Consider the following 24,151-nt stretch of genomic DNA (forward strand, 5'->3'; position numbering starts at 1 on the left):
TGTAACGCTCTCATCTAGCTATGCATGTCACAAAAGAGATAGATGTTCCATGCAGTCAGTACCTTAGGGGATCGGTCAAATATCTATTCAGTATCACTTAAACATGATTCCCAAGCATTCGTGAGTAACACTTTATTTAATGAATCCCTGATGTCATATCGATCAACTCACCTTTGTACTCAGTTCTGATTTTACTATCTCACTCTTATGTATGTTGTGTGAAATGAATTCTCATCAAGTTATTGCTGTCCCACTACCGGGCACGGGTTTCCTCTCAGAATGAGAAGGATTAGGCCATAGTCCACCGCGCTGGCCCAGTGCGTATTGGTAGACTTCACATACCTTTGAGAACTTTAAAGATCTCTCAGGTATTCAAGTTTCCTCACGATGTTTTCCTTCACCGTTAAAGCAATTGATAATTAATTTCTAATACGCACATAATTAAAAAAAACAGATAAGGGTGCCTGGGATTTGAACGTCAGCCCCCTCAACTGAGAGGTGTCGCATGAAATCTATTAGGTAAATTACAATTACAGGCTTCGACACATAACAGTAAAGTGAAATGACTGGGTGTAATTACAGGGTATGTAATTAACGCTTACGTGAAAACACAGACGATCTCAGAATACTATACTGGTTAATACGAAAAGTTTAACAGTAGTTTTCAGAAACAATACGTGGATATACGTATCACTATCTATTATGAATGATTGTTGTAGTTCACGCCAAACTGCTAGTCCGCTCTGAAGTTGTTACGAGCAGGCGTAGTCATACAATTTGCTATGGCGACGCTATTAATTTCTATCTTCAGAGTGGACTAGCAGTTTTACGTGGACTATACTACAATAAATATGGGAGTTGATAAACATATTATTGAATTTTCAATACCCATGTCCCACTGCTGGGCATCTAGGCTGGATCTACTTTCAGTAAAATAAAGGTTTAGGCCATAGTCAAAGTGAAAAATGTTTTTTTAAAGTAGATTCTTAACAAAACACTTTTTAAACGTCAATATATCTGCGACTGTTAACAAGAAAAAAAATGTCGTTAATGCATGCTGGCCATGTGCGAGTTGATAGAAACTTGAGATCTTATTTAAGAACACTAAGATTAATAAGTTGCTTTTCTTCACCCTGAAAGCGTATGATAATAACTTTTAAATCGGAGAGCGTTTAATTCGGACTTAAACCCTGGACTCCACGAGAAAGCTCCAAATTTCAAACCAATACACCATCACATACATATTTTTTTATAATATAGGAGTAGCAGACGAGCATGCAGTCCACCTGATGGTAAGTGGCTACTGCCGTCCATGGACATCTGTAATCAACCTCAGATAGGATTATATATTCCTGCCTGAAGTCGGCCACAGATGCGCCGCTACCCCTGGGGACTAAGCTGGACCGCCTCGGAAAAGTATGTCTCCCTTACCACACCCTTCAAAACGGAACACAGCAGCGCCTATAGCGACTGTTCTTAGGCAGAAATAGGTGGGACGGTGGTGCCGCCGCAGACGAACCACAAAGGGTTATACCACCTTCAAATATTTAATCTATATCGCGTGAATAGTAATGTTCAAATAACTGGGGTAAAAACAAGGTGACCCTTCAATTTCCCTTTCAGCGTGAAAATGTAATTTGTTTGAAAAGCTTTTAAATAATAAATTGTTGTGTTTACTCCACAACGCTCGGTGACTATAAAATAACGGTATTTGTTGTTATCTGGTCTCACTGGACTAAAAGCTACAATAAATATAGATCTATATGTAAATAGTTTGACCTGTAAACTAACTGGGACCCGTGGTTTCACCTGCATTTAAAACGTTTTAGGAAAGACAATAGAAAAAGATAGATAGAGCCGTAATTCATTTTTTAAAATAATCTTGGGCTACCCAAGATATTCCTTATAGCGTCAACTATCTACCATCAAATTCTGATCTCATTTATTCAAAATTGATTCATTAAGAAGTATTTTTGAACGTCAATTATCTACCATCGCTTTAGAAGGCACAAAACAAGCTGGAATGGAAAAGAAGCTGCAAAAGAAATCCAGTGTGAGATAAACTATAGTATTGTCGCGGGGCGCTGTGTGTTCGGCGGTGTGGTGGTATGCCACGCCGCCACCTAACCTGCGACCGTATAGGGGTGCGGGCGTGATGTTGTACGGACGGCCTTCTTCCGTCCGGCGCCGGAAGCCCGCTCGTAGTGGTAGTCGTCGCGTCGGGGAGTTGCGCCTGTCCCGTGCCGTAGAGAGGGTAGGTGCGGGGAAGGGGTGACGTGCAATAGAAACAATAATTGACGTGCAATAGAAACAAGAGTGTAGGCCAGCCAAAGCCTCTTCCCTATCCCGACCTAACCCCTACTTCCTCTTCTTGCGCAGGAACGCTTCCGTCTTCAGATTTTCCTTCTTCTTCCCCAGGAGTCTTCTTCTTCTCCAGGAGTCTTCTTCTTCTTCAGGAGTCTTCTTCTTCTTCGGGAGTCTTCTTCTTCTTCAGGAGTCTTCTTGGAATTCTTCTCTGCTGAGACCATGCTTAAGCCGGAAAACTGGTTTTCTGAGCTACCCCAGAGCAATACCGTAAAGAGAGCCGCGCTTTTTTAGGCCCATTTTCGTGTCATTTTCACTTTGGCTGACCTAGTTTTCACCCTTTCTTTATTAATTTCCCAAAAATTACACATATGTATTATACATTGTTGGAATCCTCATAATTAGCCCTATCTAGCTACATAAGTTACATTATCATACCTAAATTAGTTACAAAGTTATTCGTGAAAATATTCCAAAAATGTACATCTTACGTAATTTCACATGTCAATATTCCTAATTATCTCAAAATTATCACAGTTGATTCTTACTAATCTTACATCAATATGAAGCTAGAAACATATTCTAGGAGATAACATAAACATTAGAAATATAAAACATGTATAAAACTCAAAATCTTAAACTACAATACCATTTTCATAAAAATACGTAATAACTTGAATAAAATACTACAAATGCGACCGATAGCGCCATCTACCGTGTCTTATCCTAAACTTAAAATTTACGTAATGTATTTCTCTCATTTTACTTATATAAACATATTCAGATAGACATAAAAAACAAGCTTAATTACATATTATTCATAAAATATAGTTAGTCAGTCGCCGACATCCTCCCCCTCGTGCGTAGCACCAACTCCTGGCCCGGCGACTCCATGCTCGTGGCTCGACGTGACGACCGCCTCCCCGCAGTCTGGCTTGCTGGTCGATGCTCCACCTGTGTCGTCGACCGCTTGCTCTTCATCACGTCGTGCTGGTACCAGTAGCACCAACTTGGAGCTGGGACGTTTCAACACGCCCCCCGTAGTGCGCACCTCCAGTACCCTGGTGCGACCGTCGGGCCCAGGGAAGGTTCGGACCACCTCACCCCTCGGCCAGGCTCCTCGTGGCAGCGTGGAGTCCACTATTAGGACCGTGTCTCCACACTGCAAGTCCCTTGCGGCAGCTCTCGCGTCGACTCTTCTCGGGATCAGAGTTGGAAGATACTCTTTCACCCATCTGCTCCAGAAGTGGTCGGCTAGTCGCTGCGCTGTCCTCCATGTGCGCCGGCCGGTGAGGTCTTCGTCGGTGAATGTTCCCAATCTTGTGCCGCAGGATCTCCCAATTAAGAAGTGATTGGGAGTGAGGGCACCTTCTTCGTTGTCTTCGTCGGCTTCGATAAGAGGTCTTGAGTTCACCAGGTGCTCCGCTTCCAGTAGCAGAGTGTGCAGGACTTCTTCCTTGGGATGCCTTTCCTTGAGGATGATCGCTAAGGCCGTTTTGATGGAACGGACCAGGCGCTCCCATGCCCCGCCCATGTTCGGAGCCCCAGGTGGTATGAATTTCCACCTGATGCTCATCCGCTCGGCTGTGGTGATGAGGTCTTCTTTGTTGAGGCTGGCGAGGGCTTCTTGAAGTTCCTTGTTGGCCCCCACGAAGTTGGTGCCGTTGTCGCTGAAGATCGTCTTCGGCATCCCCCTTCTTGCTGCCATTCTTCGTAGCGCCAGGATCATGGAGTCCGTTGACAGAGATGCTGCCAGTTCCACGTGGACGGCTCTGGTTGTGAGGCACGTAAACAGAGCGCCCCACCTCTTCTCATGACGCCGACCCACCGTGATGCTCATGGGCCCGAAGTAGTCCACGGCGGTGCATGTGAACGGCGGTTCCCCATGCCGTAACCGTTCCAGCGGGAGATTCCCCATCGGCTGGAGTCGTGGCGTGCCGCGGTACACCTTGCACCACTGACACCGATGAACCGTTGCCCTCACCGCAGACCGTAGTCCCAGGATCCAGTAGCGCTGCCTCAACTCGTTGATCACCGTCGCGTGGTTACCATGGTTGAATTCTACATGGTAGTACGCGATGAGCAGTCTGGTGATGTGGTGCTTGCTGTCTAACACCACAGGTTTCTTATCTTGCCGAGTGTGTCTTGCCGCGTCGATTCTTCCTCGGAGTCGTAGTAGTCCATCTTCCATGGCGACATCCAGTTTTTTAAGCCTGCTATTCTTCTCGAATGGCTTTATCTTCTTGACGCAGCGTACTTCATCTTGGAAGCTCTCTTCTTGGCTTCTTCGTAATAGGATCTTTTCGGCTTCTTTTATTTGGTCAGGTTCGAGGGGAATGAATCTTCTTTCTTGGGTGTTCTTGTTCACGGGCTTCATTGCTACCTTGGCTTTCTTCTTATTTCTTTTCCAGGTAGGATCTTGACGCTCAGACTTGCGGGACACGTTCACTGCGTGTTTCTTCTTTCGGCACAGGTCGACGAACTGTAGTACCCTCGCGGTCGCTCTCACTAGTCGAGTCCAACTTGAGAACTTGACTGGGTTCGGAGTCGGATGCCGATCAACGGGCTTCGTTGCCCCCACAGTTGACCTCTCCTTCTCTTCTCCCGTGGACTCCGCCTTGAAGGTACGTGGTTTCGGCCAATCTTCCTCCTCTTGTGCCAGGAATGAAGGTCCGTTGAACCATCTGTGTCCGCTCCCGAAGTCCTTGGGCACGTCCCTCGTTGCGTCGTTACTATCGAGATTCTTTACCCGACTTTCATAATCCTGCTTCAGTGCCGGTTCCCCATTCAGTTTCTTTTCGATGTTCCTTAACCGGTTTTCCGCTTGCTTGTAATTGTCGGGCATTTTCCCTTCCTTGTTTTTCCATAGCAAGCCGGTCTCGAAGCGCCCATTGTCCACTCTCTTTGTCGTTTCTTCTAAAATTTCCAGAGCCGTTTCTTCTATGTCTGTGGTCGGTCGACGTGGCTGGATCCCCAACGATTCCACGGCGAAATGTTCCTTGATGACCTTTTCCAAATCCTCCTCTTTAGAAGACACGTGCGCGCAGGTTACGAAGTTCACAGGTCTTGATGCTGCTCCATCGGACCCGTGTAGCACCCACCCTAGGTAGGTCAATGATGCTACGGGTTGACCTCTTTTCCCCTTGCGTGTGGCTCTGGACACGATGAGCTCCCAATTGTCTTGTCCGATTAATAACTTGGGTGACTCTTCTTCATAATACAATTGTTTCGACATTGGCTTGAGATGAGCGCATTCTTCAATTCTTCGTATTTCCAACCTCTGAGGCGTCAGGTTGATGTCATCTATCGTACGGGCCCCAGAGATGGTTCTCTTCTTGGTCTGGTGCATTCCCTTCAATCTGACGTTGACCTTCATTGAATCTTGCTTGGAGATGGTCTTCCCACCTACTGTCTCCAAGGTGAGTGCTTCCACGGGTCCTTTGAGGCCGATTTGTCTTGCAACCGCAGAGTCGAGAAGCGTGACAGTTGACCCCTCATCCAGTAACGCCAGGATCCGGGCAGCTCCCTTCGGTCCATATAGCTCAACAGGAACCATCTTCAAATATGCCTTCGCTGTCCTTGCAGTGTTCACCGGGAGCATGACGTTATTCGCAATTTCTTTCTTTTCTTCGGGCTTCGGGTGATCCCATCGTTCTTCATGAAGCACGAAGTGATGCCACCGCTTACATGCCTTGCACGGTGGACGCCGACATGTTTCCTTCCGATGTCGTCCTTGAAGACACTTGAAACACATCTTCGACTTGGTAGCGACGTCCCACCGTTCCTTCATTGGCAGCTGTAGAAATTTGCGACATTCGAAGAGGTGATGCTCGTACTGGCAATGTGGACAGGTCTTCTTATCTCCTATTTGTTCGGACGTGGTGTTCGTGAATTGACGTCTGGGAGGCTGGCGCGGCTGCTGCGAAGTCTCCTGCGTCGCGTATGGTCCACACCGGTCCGCTTCCCTGTTGAGGAACTTCATTAAATGCACCAGGTCTGGATCTTGATCTTCTGCGTCGGCGGCGAAGTCGTACCACCGATACTGCAATACCGCTGGCATCTTGCTCACGATAATCCTTACCATTTCCGGTGAGTGTAGATACTGCGGTCTCCTTAGCCCCCGTATTGTCGCGACGGTGTTGTTCACTCGACTGGCGAACACGCAGATGTCGCGCGCATTTTCATTGATCCTAGGAAGATTCTTTACCTTTTCCAGTTCCATCAGGATCAGGGCTTCGGGTCTTCCGAACCTTCGACGAAGAGCTTCAATAACTTCTTCAGGAGGGCACTCTGAATATAATAGGCTCTTGATAGCCTCCCTTGCCGTGCCCTTAATTGACCGCCGCAGCCGCGCCATATTCTGTACATCCGTAAACAGCGGTGCGGTGTCCTCATATACCGTCCTGAAGGCGATCCACTCTTCGCTTCTTCCATCGAAGTCGGGTAATTCATGTACGTAGTTAGGTTGCGATGTATTCCTCGGCGCAACACTAATGGCCTTCCTGATGGCCTCAGCCAACTCCTTGGTCCCGTTGCTTGAAGGTTCCGCTTGGTCTTCAGGCTTGACGATAGTGACTGGAGGTTGACTGGCTCGCCCCTCCCCGGACGCCCCCAGTCGGTGCCCCTCCCCGGACACCTCCCCCTGATGCCCCTCCCCGGACATCCTCTCCACCGTCGACTGCACCCACGTGTGGATGTTCGCGTTGTGCGACCAGTCTTCATTCTCGACCTCGGACTCTTCATTCTCCACCTGGACCAGCTCCCATTGTGCCTTGGCGAGTTCTGCAGCTGCCTTTGCTTCTTCCAGCTGTCGGCGCGCCAATTCCAGCTTGGCTTCCATCTCCCGACGTTTCGTCGACTTCACCGACCGCGTTTTCCGGGTTCCAGCTGTTGCAGCAGTTGGAGCAGCTGGAACACCTGGAGCAGCTGGAACAGTCGCCAAGGTGCCTGAAGTGACTCTAGACTCATATGTTGTAGTCTTCTTCTTCTTCAGGAGTCTTCTTCTTCTTCGGGAGTCTTCTTCTTCTTCAGGAGTCTTCTTGGAATTCTTCTCTGCTGAGACCATGCTTAAGCCGGAAAACTAGCGATGCGCGATTGTTACTAAAAACAATCGAATTATTCGATTGTTATTGTGTTCGATTGTATTCGAATAACTATCGAAATTCTTCGATTGTATTCGAATAACTATCGAACAATCGAAATTGTTCGATTGTTGGTCGATTGTTCGATTGTTCGATTGTTCGTCGATTGTTCGATTGTTCGATAGTTCGATTGTTCGTCGATTGTTCGATTGTTCGATAGTTCGATTGTTGGTCGATTGTTCGATTGTTCGATTGTTGGTCGATTGTTTAGTAAACGCAAAACTAGTAACAGCGCAGTCAAGCGATACGCGATTGTTAAGTAAAAATGGAACTATCGAAGCTATTTGGTTGTTGGTCAATTATTTAGTATACACAAAGCTACTAGCAGCGAGGAGCCCCTGATTTCTGTGTTTAAGAAATCTGAGTCAGTCTTATATATTTGGTGGGGGAAGCGCACGTGCGTCGTGCACCCTTCCGCTGCTTCGTTGCATTCTGTTATTTAATGGTGCGTCCACACCTTGCTTCTCGCACTGCTCACTGCGCCTCGTAGCCACAAACTCTCACACCCTACTCGCGTTGTTAACATTATTTTTCTTAAGATATAGTATTTCACCGATTAATTTTAATGTAACTATGAGTACATAATTTTTTGTGATAACTTTTAGCTATAATATACGCTAAAAAGACATATTTTATATTTTCTGATAATCTTTTTCTATAATATGCGCCATGAAGACGTATATTATATTTTTCAGATGACCTCTTTTTGAAAACGTTGTCATGAAACGAACTTAGGGGATGACTACGACATCTGGATTATCGATGATACTCCATAGTATTTGATACAAAATGATTTATGGTATAATTATTTCTCAACAATATATAGTACAATTGACTAAAATGTAATACAATACTTTACATTTTCCAACCAGTGGCAAGTGACGATAGCTTTGCAACACGACGCACCTGCACATTGTCCTGAGCACACGCATGTAGCCGCGCGGTATAATTTGTATTCGGTCGTCGATTGTTGTTCCAAGGTCGATTTTTATTCGTACGTCGATTGTTATTTCAAGGTCGATTTTTATTCGAACGTCGATTGTTATTCGTACGTCGATTGTTATTCGTACGTCGATTGTTATTCGTACGTCGATTGTTATTCGTACGTCGATTTTTATTCGAACGTCGATTGTTATTCGTACGTCGATTGTTATTCGTACGTCGATTGTTATTCGTACGTCGATTGTTATTCGTACGTCGATTGTTATTCGAACGTCGATTGTTATTCGATTGTTTTTTTGTTACTACGAATAAATCGACAATCGATTGTTGATTCCGTCGATTGTCGATTTATTCGATTGTTTTTTTTAGAACAATCGCCCATCGCTACGGAAAACTGGTTTTCTGAGCTACCCCAGAGCAATACCGTAAAGAGAGCCGCGCTTTTTTAGGCCCATTTTCGTGTCATTTTCACTTTGGCTGACCTAGTTTTCACCCTTTCTTTATTAATTTCCCAAAAATTACACATATGTATTATACATTGTTGGAATCCTCATAATTAGCCCTATCTAGCTACATAAGTTACATTATCATACCTAAATTAGTTACAAAGTTATTCGTGAAAATATTCCAAAAATGTACATCTTACGTAATTTCACATGTCAATATTCCTAATTATCTCAAAATTATCACAGTTGATTCTTACTAATCTTACATCAATATGAAGCTAGAAACATATTCTAGGAGATAACATAAACATTAGAAATATAAAACATGTATAAAACTCAAAATCTTAAACTACAATACCATTTTCATAAAAATACGTAATAACTTGAATAAAATACTACAAATGCGACCGATAGCGCCATCTACCGTGTCTTATCCTAAACTTAAAATTTACGTAATGTATTTCTCTCATTTTACTTATATAAACATATTCAGATAGACATAAAAAACAAGCTTAATTACATATTATTCATAAAATATAGTTAGTCAGTCGCCGACATATAGTGTTATTATGCTTTCATTATAATTATATTTTCTGAGTATATGTCTTCCTACCTTTGTTAATGCAATTTGTGGTCAAGCATACCACGGTAGTGATATAATAACATGGACTGTGTTACGTTATTATAACAAAATCCTTGTCACCGTAGATATTAATTAGATAAAACCACCAACCGTGCCTTCCAATACAGTCTGCAGACTCGAGTCGTGTCAGGGGTGCTCTCGGCGCTGTCACAGGCCTCAACGAAGTAAGCCTGGTCTTCCTGAGGAGTACACTTAAGACACACGCGGTTGCGTGGATAGTCCAAGTGGAAAACAGGAGCGAGGGGGCACATACACAACGTCTGCATGATCTCGCCGAGCGCAAGACGACGACTAGTCGCACGAAGCACGAAAATTTTTATGTCTACCCACCTACAAATTGACAAGGATTGAACATAATGTATGAAACACAATTTACTTTGAATATATACTCGTACATCATCATATTACAATACCAAAATGCTTGTGGTTGCATTATTTAAATAACATCTAAGTACCTGATGGTAAGTGACTCCTGAAAAGATGAGACTCCTACCTGAAGACTAAGTTGGAAAGTAATGGATAAATATTTCTCCCTTACCACATTCTTCAATCCATAACAGCATCGATTAATACTATTATTATGCTGAGATAGGTGTGGCAGTGGTGCTGCCGAAGTCGAACCACAGAGGGTTCTACCACCTTATGAATATTGCAATAGAAATCAATTTTGCAACCTTAGCTTTATTAAAACAATTTTCGTTCATAACACCGTTCTCATATTAAGAGTGGAATTTCCTAGACCCTCGCCTTCCTGTGTGCAAAGTTACTTATTATAATTAAAGGAAGCCCTCCACTCTCGTAATGGACGTCCGTAAAACCTACATGGTAAGTCCTTTGTAATATTATTCATAAGTAATACGCTTGAACACCTGTGCTTGTACTACACATACGTTTCATATCGAGAAAATTTCCTTATTATTATGTAGTAGAATGCATTATTTATTTAGTTTTTTTTTTTTTTTTTATAATATGAGAGCAGCAGACGAGCATGCCGTCTACCTGATGGTAAGTGGCTACTGCCGCCCATGGACATCTGTAATCAACCCCAGATAGGATTAGATATTCCTACCTGAGGTCGGCCACAGATGCGCCGCTACCCCTGAGGACTAAGCTGGAACGCCTCGGAAAAGTCTATCTCCCTTACCACACCCTTCAAACCGGAACACAGCAGCGCCTAACACTGCTGTTATTAGGTAGAAATAGGTGTGGCGGTGGTGCCGCCGGAGTCGAACCACAAAGGGTTCTACCACCTTCAAAAATGTGGAAATGTATTCGTTGTGTATTGGATTTTACTGCTGATATTTTATCTACGAGTGCAAAGCAAACGAGTGTACAGTCTAGCTGACTCTAGCTGATGGTAAGTGGATATCTATAATCAACCACAGATAGGATTAGTCCCACCTGAGTTCGTCAACGATGCGTCGCTACCTCTGTGGAAGTAGTATCGGTATAAATGCGAAAATATGCTATTTGAAGAAAAAGTAAGTTAGTAAACTGATACTTATTTTTATATTTATACCTATTGTAAGGGCCACTCTCTTTTGGTGGTCCCGGTGTATGAGCCCCATCTGCCCTCCCCCACATCCCAACTGTCATAAATATCAATAGGTACACGTATTGATAGTGAGTAATTATTATATTTAACTATTTTTAATACTTAAGTAGTAATTACTTTTTTATAATTCAATATACGTTTCTTCAGCATTTCAGAAGATCTGTATGATTGTTTTATTTATTCTACCTACATAGAAAAATATAGCATGATATTTTACTGCTCCGTATAAACCACTTGTTCTTTATCTACAGATATCGACGTGTGGAACATATAACTGAAACCCGTCAAGTGGCCTGAGAGTTATTCACTATTTAGTCAAATCGGGTCGCCGTGTACGCGTGCCTCTAAGGTTATTTATATAAATATAACATAAATTAAATTTTAAGTGCCGTTAAATGTTGAAAAGTTAAAATGGTTTATTAAGTTATAAGTGTGGTGTTAATGAAGTGAAAATGATTAAGACGTTTAAAATACGTTTGGCTGTCGCTAAAATGAAGTCGACAAAAGTGAAATATTTGCTATTAGGAGTGTTCATAGCCTTATGTCTTGTGTACATATTGACTGATATTAGGTTCTTGCGAAAACATAAAGTTCAGGTTTTATCCGTAAAGCTACCTAATGTTGTGGTGCATTTCGACTTGAAAGGCTCTCCACCGAAGCTGTCGTATTTGACATCGCTCTTGCCGATGCTTAAGCGGCTGGGTGTGACTGGATTCCTGATGGAGTATGAGGATATGTTTCCTTACGAAGGAAGACTGGTTAACTTGAGCGCTAGCAATCGTTATGAAAAATCTGAGGTGATTGTCTATTTACGCTCAAATAATCAAAATAAAAGTAGTGTTAAGCACTGCTGTGTCTGGTTTGTGGGATGTGGTAAGGGAGACATACTTTATGGAGGCATTCGAGCTTAGTCCTCAGGGGTAGCGGCGAATTTGTGTTCAACCTCAAGTAGGAACTTAATTTGGGGTTGGTTACGGCTATTCCTGTAGCATAAAAATAAAAGCAATATAGCCATTAACGAAAAAATGCTTTAAATATATTTTTTTCAGCTTAAGGAGTTCATAATTACATTAATTAGCACCGGCTTCGAAATAATACCATTAGTGCAAACATTCGGTCATATGGAGCATGCTCTAAAACTTGCAGAGTTTCAACACTTGAGGGAAGTTCCATTTTATCCTGATTCCCTCTGCCCCAGCCAGAAAGAGAGTATATACCTAGTTGAAGATATGATAAGGCAGGTAAGCATTTGCTGAAGGTGGTAGAAACTTTTGTCGTTCGTCTCCGGAGGCACCATTGCCACACAGTATTAAGGGTACTCATATACTTATCCGAGGCACTTCAACTTAGTCAACCTCAGGTAGAAATCTAATGTTGTCTGGGGTTGATTACAGATGTCCATGAGCGGCTGTAGCCACTTACTGAATGAATGAATGGTGACTGATGAATGCATGCTCGTTAGCTAATTCTATATTATAAAAAATCAACTTGCCCTGAAGGTGCTATGTTTTCGAGCCAAACACTAGTTGGTGTTAGTACGTATGTTGGTGTATTTTTCATTTGTTTTGCTGTTCAAAGTATAATAATACTTATTAGTAACAAATTCTTGCGACATAGTCTTTATCCTATTTTTATAGGTAGTTAAAACTACACATAAGCTCCTCAATTTTGTTCATTTTTATAAAAATATCAGTGTATTGAATGTATAAAGTGTCAATGTGTTTTCAAAAGTACCGTCATGTTCACCGCTACTTTACGTTTAACAAACAATATAAATTTTCAGGTAATTAAGTTTCACAACGACGTTGCGCCGCTGAAACATTTTCACATCGGCTGTGACGAAGTTTACCACATAAACAAGTGTGACAAGTGTCGGAATCGAATTCTATCTGATATGTGAGTAAATGTACTATTACACCTATTTGCAAAATTAAATGTGGTGATGGATGACTGTTCCGTTTTTGACGCATTGGGCGCTGTGTGAGTGAAAACGTAAACGGTGACCACTTTCGAGTAAATGTAATAACTCATACTGAGGGTACTGGAGCATCAGGATTAATGATTTTCCACCGAATATTCTATATGAATAACACCGTGCCTATAAAAATATTTGGCCAGATGCAAGTCGAACACTCACATTGAAAATTCCGTAGCATCTTTTTTTTATAGTTTTATTATTTGTTATTATTGCGCCAGCATTATACATATTCTGTTAAAAAAAACAACAGTCTATCTATTACCGTTCATAAGATAAAGCCCTATGACAGACGGACAGACAGCGAGGTATATTAATAGGGATCCGTTTTTACCCTTACGGTACGGAACTCCAAAAACTAAAGAATAAAAAAATCGTAATATAAAAAAAATATTCACAAGAATAAATATTACTGTTCTAAAAGCTTTCTTTATTAATGTAATAATGAAGATATGATCTGTTTCGAACTCAATCTTTTCTTCGTTTCCAGAGAACTTTTCGTAAATCACGTGGAAGTAGTTAAGAATACAGTGAAGAAACTCAGTCCGACCACAACTGTCCTCATCTGGGATGACATGCTTCGTAGTAGAAACATAACTGATTGGGATAAAATAACAAGTTTCAATAACGTAGAACCGGTGTACTGGGACTACAGAAAGAAAGTCGATTTATCACACGTGAGTCTTCTAAAATATCATAATACTTTCAAAGAGATTTGGATAGCATCAGCATTTAAAGGTGCTGACGGTCGAACCGCAACGCTGCCGAATATGAAACATCGTGTCATGAACCATTTGAGCTGGATGAACCAGATACGCGGCTACAAATTTGGTGGCGAAACCGACATCTACAACTTCAAAGGAATCATTCTTACTGGATGGTCAAGATACAGTCATATGGATCCACCGTGTGAATTACTTCCCTCGTCATTACCTAGTCTTGTTGTGAATTTACTGTTGATCCAGCAATTCAAATACGGCATTCCAAAAGATTACAAATTTTCATACGTTGACGACTTTTTTGGGACGTTCCTACTTGAAAATTTCAACAAACATCTATATTGTGGGAGTTCTATTAGTGTTGAATATTTTGATAATTACCAGTGTACGTTTGATGGTAACGAACTTTACAAAGTTCAAAGATTAAATGATTTGATTTATAGAAATATTACGATTGGCTTCCATGATATTAATCACGGTCTGTCGACGTTAGAATTCTATAGTAACACTAACGATATTAACAGAATTATGGCGGAATCAAACTTCGCTTGGTGTAATGAAACTTTGACTGAATTATCGAAAATCGAAAGGCAAATGATACGTGAATTATTTAAGTATTTTAATAGAAGCTTTATTAAAGAATATGTTAATTTAAAAACTAACAATGGCAAGAGAATACTGTATAAATTATTAAAAGCTCTCACAAATTCTATGAACATTCAAACGTGGTCAAGAAGACCCTATTATTAATTTAATAAAAAGTAAAAGTAAATAACGTTTTTAAATGTTGTTTCTTTTTTATTTAATAGTAATAAATAAGAATGGCTGACAGTTCTTCTCACTTCTTCTTGTAAAATCTGTCACCAACTTTTAGAACAGACACAAAGCCGATTACAGATGCATTGCTGCTATTGAAGACTTAGATCATCGCAACACTTGCAAGTCAGCCGGCCACCACACCGAAAGGTATGGTAGCCGTTCGTTGCAAACACCGAAACACGATAACAACTTTACACTAGATACGTAAGGGGAGTAAGGTACCTCTCTGGTTCGACCATCTTTGAAATAAATTTCTCATTAATTATTAATACAAATCTTCTCATATATAAAATTCTCGTGTCACAATGTTAGTTACCGTACTCCTCCGAAACGGCTTTACCGATTTTAACCAAATTTTACATGCATATTCAATAGGTCTGAGAATCAGCTATTATCAATTTTTCATTCTCCTAAGTGATAAAGGTTATTCACCCTTAACATTTTTTTATTTATATGGCAACACTACGTTTACCGGGTTATCTAGTAAAAATATATAAGTATATTTCATTTAACTCGTGTAATTTATATGTGTGTAAGAGTATATTTCCATAAAACCGAATAAAAATATAAAGCGTTTATAAATACATATGTCTTTGCCACGGCCTGTGTCTAATACGAGTAGGACATTGGAAAATAATTGTAGCGTACATGCGACTTATTTTTCTGTCATAACAACAAAAGGCTTTTATCCTATTAGGGAGTACATTTGCTTAGCTTAAGGCTGGGAGCACGTAAGCAATATTTGGCCAATTTTACGTAATTTATGAAAGTCGTCTCTTCGTTTTTGCTTTTTTGTTTATTTCTTAAGTACTTATTATTTACTTTTTGCATATTCATTTCAATGCGTAATTGAAATGAATATGCAAAAAATAAACAATATATTTATTATTATTTTACACAAAGGCTTACAACAAGGACATATGAAGGTGGTAGAAAAGAAGTGATTTATGGTTTGACTTGAAGGCACCACTGCTTATCTATTTTTGCCTAATGGCACTTATTCGAGGCTTTCCAACTTAGTCCACAGGGGTAGCAACACATTTGCGACCGACTTCACATAGGACTATTATCTGGGGTTGATTATAGATCTCCTTGGACTGTAGCCACTTACCATCAGGTAAAATGCATGCTCGCTTCTTCTTTGTTATAAAAAAATAGATAACACAAAACTCATACATACATTATTTATACGTAAATCCCAACTACCAAGTTTTAATAATTTATTGTCTTCTCTCTTTCTTATTTCCTTCATAACTTGCAAATAAATAACTACAGCAAATCTGTATTGAAATAACACATAAATCCACAAAGAAATGTTTGACTACGCTGCTGCCCCTTTATATTTATTGACAGCAGTAAATCACAAAGAAAATATTTGTTTACATACAAATTCACGTAATAACACTACTGCTCATATTATCCTTATTAGAGTAATGTTGTATGGAATCACTGTATTTTCTATTTTCTCACGTTCATAAGAGAATCTGAGCATCGAATAGATCACAGACACAGATTTTTCCGTTATAGAAATATAATAATGGCTGCAATTACTAAGTTTTTTATATGATTGGAATAACAAACAAGCATGCAGCCCGCCTGAAATAAGTGGTTGAAAGTGGTAGAACCCATTATAGTTTGACTCCGGCGGCACCACCACCACACCTTTTTCCACAGCAGTGTTAAGCTGCTATGTTCTAGTTTGAAGGATATAGTAAGGGAGACATACTTTTCCGAGGATTTCCAACTTAGTCCTCAGAGTAGCGGCGCATCTGTAGCCGACTTTAGGTAGAAATATTTTGTCCTGTCTGGGGTTGGTTACCCTCGGCGGCAGTGGACACTTACCAGGTGGGCTGTATCTAGTCTGCTACTCGTATATTAAACCAAAATTAATGCAAACGAAATTTAGAATTGTCAAAACAAGGGCCAAATCTATTCTCAACCCTGTGTTAGAACGAATAAGATCTTTTAAAAACGGGATTATGCAGACACGTAATTAAATTCTTCACAAAGCCTCCCACCGTCAACTCGATTAACAGGAACAATGTGTTGAAAAATATCGTTAAGCCATTTCAATTCAGTTGTACAGGTGGCAGACTGGAAATTGAACCCATTGTGTATCTTGCTTCGGTTAATTACTATTCGTTTCAACTGTTGGACTTTAATGGACCTTTAGTAAATTTAAATTTTCATATATTTGATTATGTTCCATTGTATGCAGATTCAAATTATTTTGTAACCAAATGTGTCATTAGAGTATCATTATAAGTATGTTCTTGTTACATTAAGATATATTCAAAAATATATGGACAAAGTAAAACTATAAAAATCTTTATTTACACACAGAAACAAACATAATGAGTTATTGTACAAAACATTTAAAAATATGCATCTTATTAACATTATCACATTAACTATAATGGTATCAGTTACATCAATTACACCTATGACTATATTAATCTCACTAACGTTTACTTATCTATTTTTAGCATCATTATCCGTATTTTCCTTGTTTTTATTTTCTAGTTTTTCAATGTTGGGTTTATGTACAGGAACAATTTCTACAGGTGGAGGCGTGATCGGTACCAAGCTGCCGTCTTCTTCGGCGACCTTCAAGCCTATAGTTGCACCAAGCTTGGCACTCGCTTGCTTAAACGTATCGGAAAGTTTCAATTGGACGACGTTAATACACATAGAAGTTAGAGACAAACCGAATACAAGATACAAAATAGAGGACATCATATACATTGGATGATCTGGGACCAGGTCTCCTAATCCGATTGTTGACATAGATATGAATACAAAGTAGAATGATTCAAAAAAGTCCCAAGTCTCCCAAATATTGATCATAACGGCTCCAAATATTAAGTAAAGAACCAATATGAATATAGCTAGAGTGATCGGTAGATTAAACTCATCGTCGATTTCAAACACAGATGGTGCTGGCGTTCCCGGTTCAGTTTCATTTTCAATTTCTCTTAGTGTGCCAGGTTTAGGTGGTAACGGTGGAGGAACATCACTAGACTTCCGCTCAATCGGTGGTGGGTTCGTCTCATCGAACTTATCTTCAATAATGTCTTCTTCGCCAAAGATTTGCGACGGCCGACGCACGACGTCTACTACAATATTAAATCCTTTCATTACCTCCTGAAATTGAGAGAAAAAGTATTTTCCTTTACTTATTCATTTCTGAGCCTAAAGGAATATATTTGCTCCAATTTAGAATACAAAAGATTCATAAAAATGTAAGACAACATACGGATATAAGAGAAATCATTATTCATTTCGGAGCAAAAAGGGAATGCTCGCATTGTTTCCTTTCTACGGTAATTTGAAATGTAATTTCAAGGAGAACACGATAACGGGACCGTCGGGGTAGCTCGTCTATTGTTTTATGTTTTAATATTTATTTGTAAACAAAATATTATGCTCTATTGTACTGCAAAATTAGTAGAATACGGAGCATATTTACGATGAACCTTGTTTGGAGAGGAGTTATTAGATGTAAATAGGTAATTCGAAGTGATTACGTAATTATACGAATTTGGCAGCAGTCATTTTGAACCCTTTGTTCAAAATTCTTGCTTCCAAGAACTAGGCTGTGGTTCTCAGTTAAACAAAGGGTTGATAAAAGCAATGGTAAATGCTGTCCTTCTGATTTGAAGGGTTCCAACTTAGTCCACAAGGGTTGCAACGCAACTGAATTAGGACCTCAGTTAGGACACATTAGGATTTTTTAAGGTTGATTACATGTCCATGGGCGACAGTGGCCACGTACCACCAGGACTGCTACTAGTTTGCCGATTCTATAATATAAAAAATATAAATTGTTTATAGTTATTATTTTTCATTTTACTTCATAACAGCTCGTTCGATTAAACTTTGTTACAACTGCTACATATGTTACAAAATAATGAATCAATTTATATAGTTTAAATTGCAAACGGGCAGAATGCCCAAATGTTACACCTGTGACCAACCCCAAAAATACACAAAAATCTCTTACATAACATCACACCTTGATAGAATACAGCGACGCTATGATGCTAATGTAATATCAAAATGAATAACGGTTAGGCCACCATCACGTAAGGTGTAGTTTTTGAAAGTGGTAAACCCTCTGTGGTTCGATTACGGTAGCCCCACCGCCACACCTATATCTGCCTAAGAACAGCAGTGTTAAGCGCTGCTGTGTTCTGGTTTGAAGGGTGTGTGGTAAGGGAAACATACTTTCCGGAGGCGTTCCAGCTTAGTCCTCAGGAGTAGCGGCGCATCTGTGGTCGACTTCAGGTAGTCTTATCCTATCTGGAAAGGATTACAGATGTCCATGGGTGGTAATAGCCACTTATCATCAGGTGGACTGTCGTCTCATCATCATCATCGACCCATTATTGTCCCACTGCTGGCCACGGGTCTCCTCTCATAATGAGAAGGATTAGGCCATAGTCCAACGCGCTGGCCAAGTGCGTTTTGGTAGACTGCACATACCTTTTGAGATTTTTTTTTTATAAAGGTATGCAGGTTTCCTCACGATGTTTTCCTTCACCGTTTTGGCAAGTGATAATTAATTTTTAATACGCACATAATTTCGAAAAATCAGAGGTGTGTGCCTGGGATTTGAACCTCTGACCCCTCCATCGAGAGGCCGAGTTTCTTAAGCACTAGGCTATCACTGCTTGTCGTCTGCTACCTCTATATTATAAAAAAAATCATACCTGCACAGGTGCAGTCCTTCTAACTTTTCTACAGCTTCTTGTATAGTAGAATCTCCTGATATATGCCCAGAAGTATTTTATGATCCTCGTTAGCAGCTTGCCGAAGTCAGCCAAAACCAACAAGAACAGCGGTATTCCCACTATAGCGTAGACAATCGTAGCCACCCGCCCTGACACCGTTTTCGGAGATATGTGGCCATAACCTGAAGTTTACAACGATAAATATAATGTAACAGGTAATAATGATAATTTCTATAATGTAGTAATGAAAATGAAAATGAAAGTAAGTTACCTAAATATCAGTAGAAATTTGTGGTCGAATAAATTTCGTTTGATAAATATTTGTAGAAGTATGATTAATTAAGTAGGATAAATGAAATTTTATGAAAATCTATTTGCAAATGGAGGTATAGAAAAAAAAACACGTAAAAATACAATGTTAGGTATATTAATCATGATTATGATGGATTTTTTGAGTACGATGAATCTTACCAATCGTAGAAATTAATGTCAAACAGTAGACGAAAGAATTCATGAAGTTCCAAGATTTTTGACCGCTGTACGAAGTAACACCTGCTTCGTGCGCTGTGTGTAACTGGTCTTCAAACTCGAATAACTTCTTCCTTGCCATAGATTTCCAATCCTCCTCTCTTAAGTAATGGCTGCCACGCCATAAGCTCTCAATGAAGTCACGTTTCACACCTCTACTGCCACATTTATAAGCGTTTTCAAAGGATCCTTCCAGCGTTTTGAACATCATTCCACCTAAACCACATAGTATTATCAATATCAATAAGTCACAAATGCACCTGTTCCTAAGCAATCTTATTTTTTCACATTCATGTATGTGCTCCTCTTTGAATTGTTGCCAATTTGCCAGGAATTTCCAACGTGACTTTGTCACTTTCTTTTGCTTTTCTTTGACTGTTGGTTTTGCCTTAGTTTCGTTTACTTCAGAAGCATCTAAACTTCTCCTCTTTAAAACCTTAGATTCAGCTATAGATCGTTTCCGCAAGACTATTTTTTGTTCCGTCTCCATATTATTAACATCTTCAGGTGCCAATATTATATTATTAAGGTTTTCCCGCTTATCAGCTTCCTGACTCAAAATATTAAGTTTACGCGTTAATTCAGCTGTCTTTTCTAATAAATCGAATTCGTATTCGTTTTCGCTTGGCGATGTTGAGTAACAACTTGAAGTGTACTCAGACTGACTAGCATCAACATACCCTGAGCTTTGCCTGCTATGCTTCTCATACTTTGGTTCCACTTTCTGTTTTACTGCTAATCCTGATAAAATTTCTCTGTCGCTAATAATTTGAATGGTCTTGGGGCATGATATTCCTCTTGTATTTCGTAGCGTTGTCGGAGTCTTATTAGGTGTTTTTAAAACCTTTTCTTGGTTTTTATATTCAGATGGTAGCCTCGGATCATCTTTTGGTATTGACAAACTTCTAGCTCTTGCTTTTTGCATTAATTCTATTATCTCCCGACTGGTTTGACTCATACCTGTACCAGTTTTGTCTATTACTGCAGGAGTATCGAACCGATTTATTGATTGCGAGCGGTTTGCTCTTGGTGATCTATTTTTCATAAAACGCCGTGGCGTTGGTACCACCTTACGTTTTGCTCCACTTCCGTTGTTATTCTGTTGGTATATTTGATCCTCACTCATTTCACTCTCACTAGTTTTACCCTGTAAATCACGGGTATTATATTAATTTTTCTTCTTACATAATTTTAGTGTTTTGTATAGATTCAGAATTTAGAAAAAAATATTTGGTTATAATTACTGTGCCAATTGGAAATATAGCCCTATCAACAAAGCAATTACTAGAAACAAAATGATATAAAAACTGACCCCAAATCTGCTTGCTGATTTGCTCCTCGCAGGTTTTACAGGTGGCACTTTGCTTTGTGGTTCATCTTTAGGCGGCTTAATTTGTTTGACGATAATTGGCTTTATGTCAGCTGAAAGTTTTCTACTGGGAGTTCTTACTATTCTTTCTCTTACTTCCACTACAGGTTTCTGCTCAGGAAGCAATTTTTTGCTAGGCGTTCTTTCTACTTGTATGACTTTCGTTACAAGTTCGCCTGTAGCAGGCGGTGATTCTTTGGTCGTTTTAACACTTTGTTTAACATCCTTCTCATCGAATGTAAATACGTCACTTTTAACTGGAGTCTTCGGTTTTTTCGGCTTTTCCGAACTTTTTTTGTCAGTTGCTTCATCAGGGTATACTATTTCCTCCAGTTTTTTAGGTGTTGATGGCAAAGGGAAAGGATAATCCTTATCCGTTGGCGAATTACTCTTTGTAATAGGCGGAGATAAGGAGTGCCTTGATTCTTTCTTTTCTGGAACATCTTTAGGTAGAGATTCTTTCGTCAAAGAACCTCGTCGATTTGTATCTTCATCTTTTAAATTCAGAGTATAGTTTGTGCTTAGTAATTTATTTGTAGGATCAATAAAGCTACCTTTACGCTCTAGTGGTGTACTCTCTTCTTTATCTTTGTCAGGAATTGCAAAAGGTGAAATACTTCGACGTCTTCTTTCTGTTGCTGCCATTGCTCTCGCTTCAAGAATTGTATCTGTGTCCAAGTCATACACTGGATCTTTACTACTTGCTTGTTCTTGAACTAAACGTCTCATTTCTTCGTAAGTATTGTCTGCTTCAATTTCTCTTGATGTTCGTTGTGGTTTCATTTCTTCATCATCAGACGTCGTGTCTTCATGTGTAACAGGGATTCTACTTGGTTCTGGAGTTTTCTCTCTCTGTCTTGTAGCTTGTGCTCTATTTTTAGACAGATTTCTACGTTTCCTTAAGGATGACTTTTGCATGGGATCCTCCATTTCTTCTGAATTATCTCCACTAGATGATTTGGATATATTCTGTTGATTGGGATTTGCGTCTTCGACATCAATTTTTGGGATAGGGATTCTAATAATATGACTATCACCGTCACTGTCTTCTCCACTCATACCCGAATCAACTTACGCCAACTGAAAAGAAAAGAAAAACAATTTAACGCTGTAAAAGCGATCGAAGAACTGATTGAATCTATTGACACGATACTATTTAGCAAGAACATTATTTGGCACATCATTGAAAATCGGCTGCCAATACTTCGCAATTCTCGTAACAACAGTAATTAGGCATATAGGAAAAGTAAACTTACCATTCGCATTGATTGCGTTCAGAATCTCCTTTATCACATCGGGGTCAAAGCGTTCTAAGAAAAGAATCTATTTCAGACGCTTCATAATTCCAGATGTAAACAAACGGCGGAATAACGGGAGGCGATCCATCTTCGAGTTGCACTAGTTGTTTCGTGTAAAAGATCAATTTTTGATACTGTTGACGTACGACTTTCGATTAAAAAAATTGAATTAAATGACGTGAATTTTCTAAATAGACTTCCAACGTATGGAGAGCGCGGGGACTGAGCGCAAGTGCGCCAAGCGAGCCGGGCAGTGATCCAAATTTAAAACCGACGGCCACATGCGATCTTTGTATGTGTACACTGAAAATAAAAATGTGTGAATGACCAGCAGATCTTGACACCTCAGTAGCAATCGCTGTAGAAAAGAATTCTTTTGGTAGTTTTGCAATAGGCCAAGATCTCTCTACACTAGCTATCTACGACACTTTTAATTATTCAATAGCAGAGTTGATGAGACGATGTGTGAATTAATTTTGTTTTCTGGGAATTACAATTTCTAATGGCAACTTGCTACATATGACAATGTTTTTAAACAGTCGTAATTTGTGTACCATTATAATGAGTGCATGAGGTCACGTAGGAACGTGATATATAGCATCACGTGTCTTGTTTGGTTTAAATACGAGTAGCTCATGACCGTGATATATGTTAATCTTTCTACAAATTCTAATTTTATGTGTTCTAAGGTTAGGCGTAGACTAGTCTATATAACTTTCTCTTTCAAAAACGTTTTTATCGTTGGAAGTGCTCAACACGACGGGAGGCTTTCCGATTACTTGTAACATTGAAGCAATTATAGCAATTATTTGAATCGTTAAACTTATTTCAACATTTTATAATTAGGATAAAACTACTTCGTAATTAAAAATCAATCCAAGTTTTACCTCGAAGATTAGATCGCAATTTGACAACTACTAGTAGCAATTGTACTTAATGTTTATGAATCTTTGGTATGCGAAATATTGGATACATTAACCATTACTATCAGGCAATAATCTATAACCAACATGTATGATCTTTTACCTTACATTTCTCAACCATGTGTTACGAGTACCTCTCTGGTCCCCGCTGATACTATGGTCATACGAAAAATAGTATTTCAAAATTAAATTTTCACGATATTTATACCATAGTTTTTCAACTTATTTAACAAGTTTTCTTTTTAATTCTAGCACGAAAAGAAGTTAAGAAGCATATAACTGAAATGTAAACATTTCAAAATGTGGACCTTTTAAAATTGTAAAGTTCACCACGTACAAAGGGTAAAAGTGAGTTTGAAGCAAGATTTTGTTTTCATTCTCAAAGGGTACAAACAACTGCTCGCCTTTTGGATTTTGAGCGAGCCCTAAGAGTTCTTGTTTGATACTTTTTTGTTTAAGATGCGTCTATTTTGAGTTCCAAAGACAAGTTGCATAGTAATCAGCTCATTTTAAATAAACTATGTTCTGAAGTACTATAATAATTAATTTATTTCAAATATTAAAAAAATACTTTTATCAACTATTTTTATTTTTCGATATCTTATTGTGTTTAATATTAATATGACATGATATTAGATTTTTTTCCTTACATCCTCTGTATATATTAGGTTAATAAGAATTCGAATCCTTTACACGTTTATATACCTAATGTAATAAGAAAACAAACATATTTCCCGTACAATTTACGAAAAGCAA

At 39.6% G+C, this 24,151-nt stretch overlaps 3 protein-coding genes across 3 annotated transcripts; 1 reads left to right on the forward strand and 2 right to left on the reverse strand.

Moving 5' to 3' along the window:
• Positions 1-3,139: 3,139 nt before the first annotated feature.
• On the reverse strand, positions 3,140-6,800 carry LOC140744557 (uncharacterized). Its single transcript, XM_073076195.1, has one exon. The coding sequence runs from the start codon at positions 6,659-6,661 to the stop codon at positions 3,140-3,142; it is 3,522 nt and encodes a 1,173-aa protein (XP_072932296.1). The 5' UTR covers positions 6,662-6,800.
• Positions 6,801-11,353: 4,553 nt separating this feature from the next.
• Positions 11,354-14,728, forward strand: LOC140744998 (hexosaminidase D). The gene is made up of 4 exons (XM_073076739.1): positions 11,354-11,828; positions 12,081-12,272; positions 12,815-12,927; positions 13,497-14,728. Exons 1-4 carry the CDS (start codon positions 11,484-11,486, stop codon positions 14,473-14,475), a joined length of 1,629 nt encoding a protein of 542 aa, XP_072932840.1. The 5' UTR covers positions 11,354-11,483; the 3' UTR covers positions 14,476-14,728.
• A 2,122-nt stretch (positions 14,729-16,850) lies between these two features.
• LOC140746638 (uncharacterized) lies at positions 16,851-22,732 on the reverse strand. Its single transcript, XM_073078760.1, has 5 exons — positions 22,431-22,732; positions 21,118-22,254; positions 19,749-20,952; positions 19,257-19,459; positions 16,851-17,688 (listed from the first exon to the last, which is right to left on the reverse strand). Exons 2-5 carry the CDS (start codon positions 22,231-22,233, stop codon positions 17,017-17,019), a joined length of 3,195 nt encoding a protein of 1,064 aa, XP_072934861.1. The 5' UTR covers positions 22,234-22,254; positions 22,431-22,732; the 3' UTR covers positions 16,851-17,016.
• Between the last annotated feature and the right edge of the window lie 1,419 nt (positions 22,733-24,151).

The sequence above is a fragment of the Epargyreus clarus genome, unplaced genomic scaffold (assembly GCF_041222505.1).
Source record: "Epargyreus clarus isolate Ecla_fem2 unplaced genomic scaffold, WU_Ecla_fem_2.2 ptg000002l, whole genome shotgun sequence".
NCBI classification, from domain to species: Eukaryota; Metazoa; Arthropoda; class Insecta; order Lepidoptera; family Hesperiidae; genus Epargyreus; species Epargyreus clarus.

Excerpts from the sequence above, each read along its gene's own strand:
- LOC140744557 (XM_073076195.1), bottom strand. The coding sequence starts at position 6,661 with ATGGCGCGGCTGCGGCGGTCAATTAAGGGCACGGCAAGGGAGGCTATC.
- LOC140744998 (XM_073076739.1), top strand. The coding sequence starts at position 11,484 with ATGATTAAGACGTTTAAAATACGTTTGGCTGTCGCTAAAATGAAGTCG. Across the intron at positions 12,273-12,814 it reads TTGAAGATATGATAAGGCAG|GTAATTAAGTTTCACAACGA; the intron begins GTAAGCATTTGC and ends ATAAATTTTCAG. Across the intron at positions 12,928-13,496 it reads AATCGAATTCTATCTGATAT|AGAACTTTTCGTAAATCACG; the intron begins GTGAGTAAATGT and ends CTTCGTTTCCAG.
- LOC140746638 (XM_073078760.1), bottom strand. The coding sequence starts at position 22,233 with ATGAGTGGAGAAGACAGTGACGGTGATAGTCATATTATTAGAATCCCT. Across the intron at positions 20,953-21,117 it reads AATCAGCAAGCAGATTTGGG|GGTAAAACTAGTGAGAGTGA; the intron begins GTCAGTTTTTAT and ends CGTGATTTACAG. Across the intron at positions 19,460-19,748 it reads GACATTAATTTCTACGATTG|GTTATGGCCACATATCTCCG; the intron begins GTAAGATTCATC and ends TGTAAACTTCAG.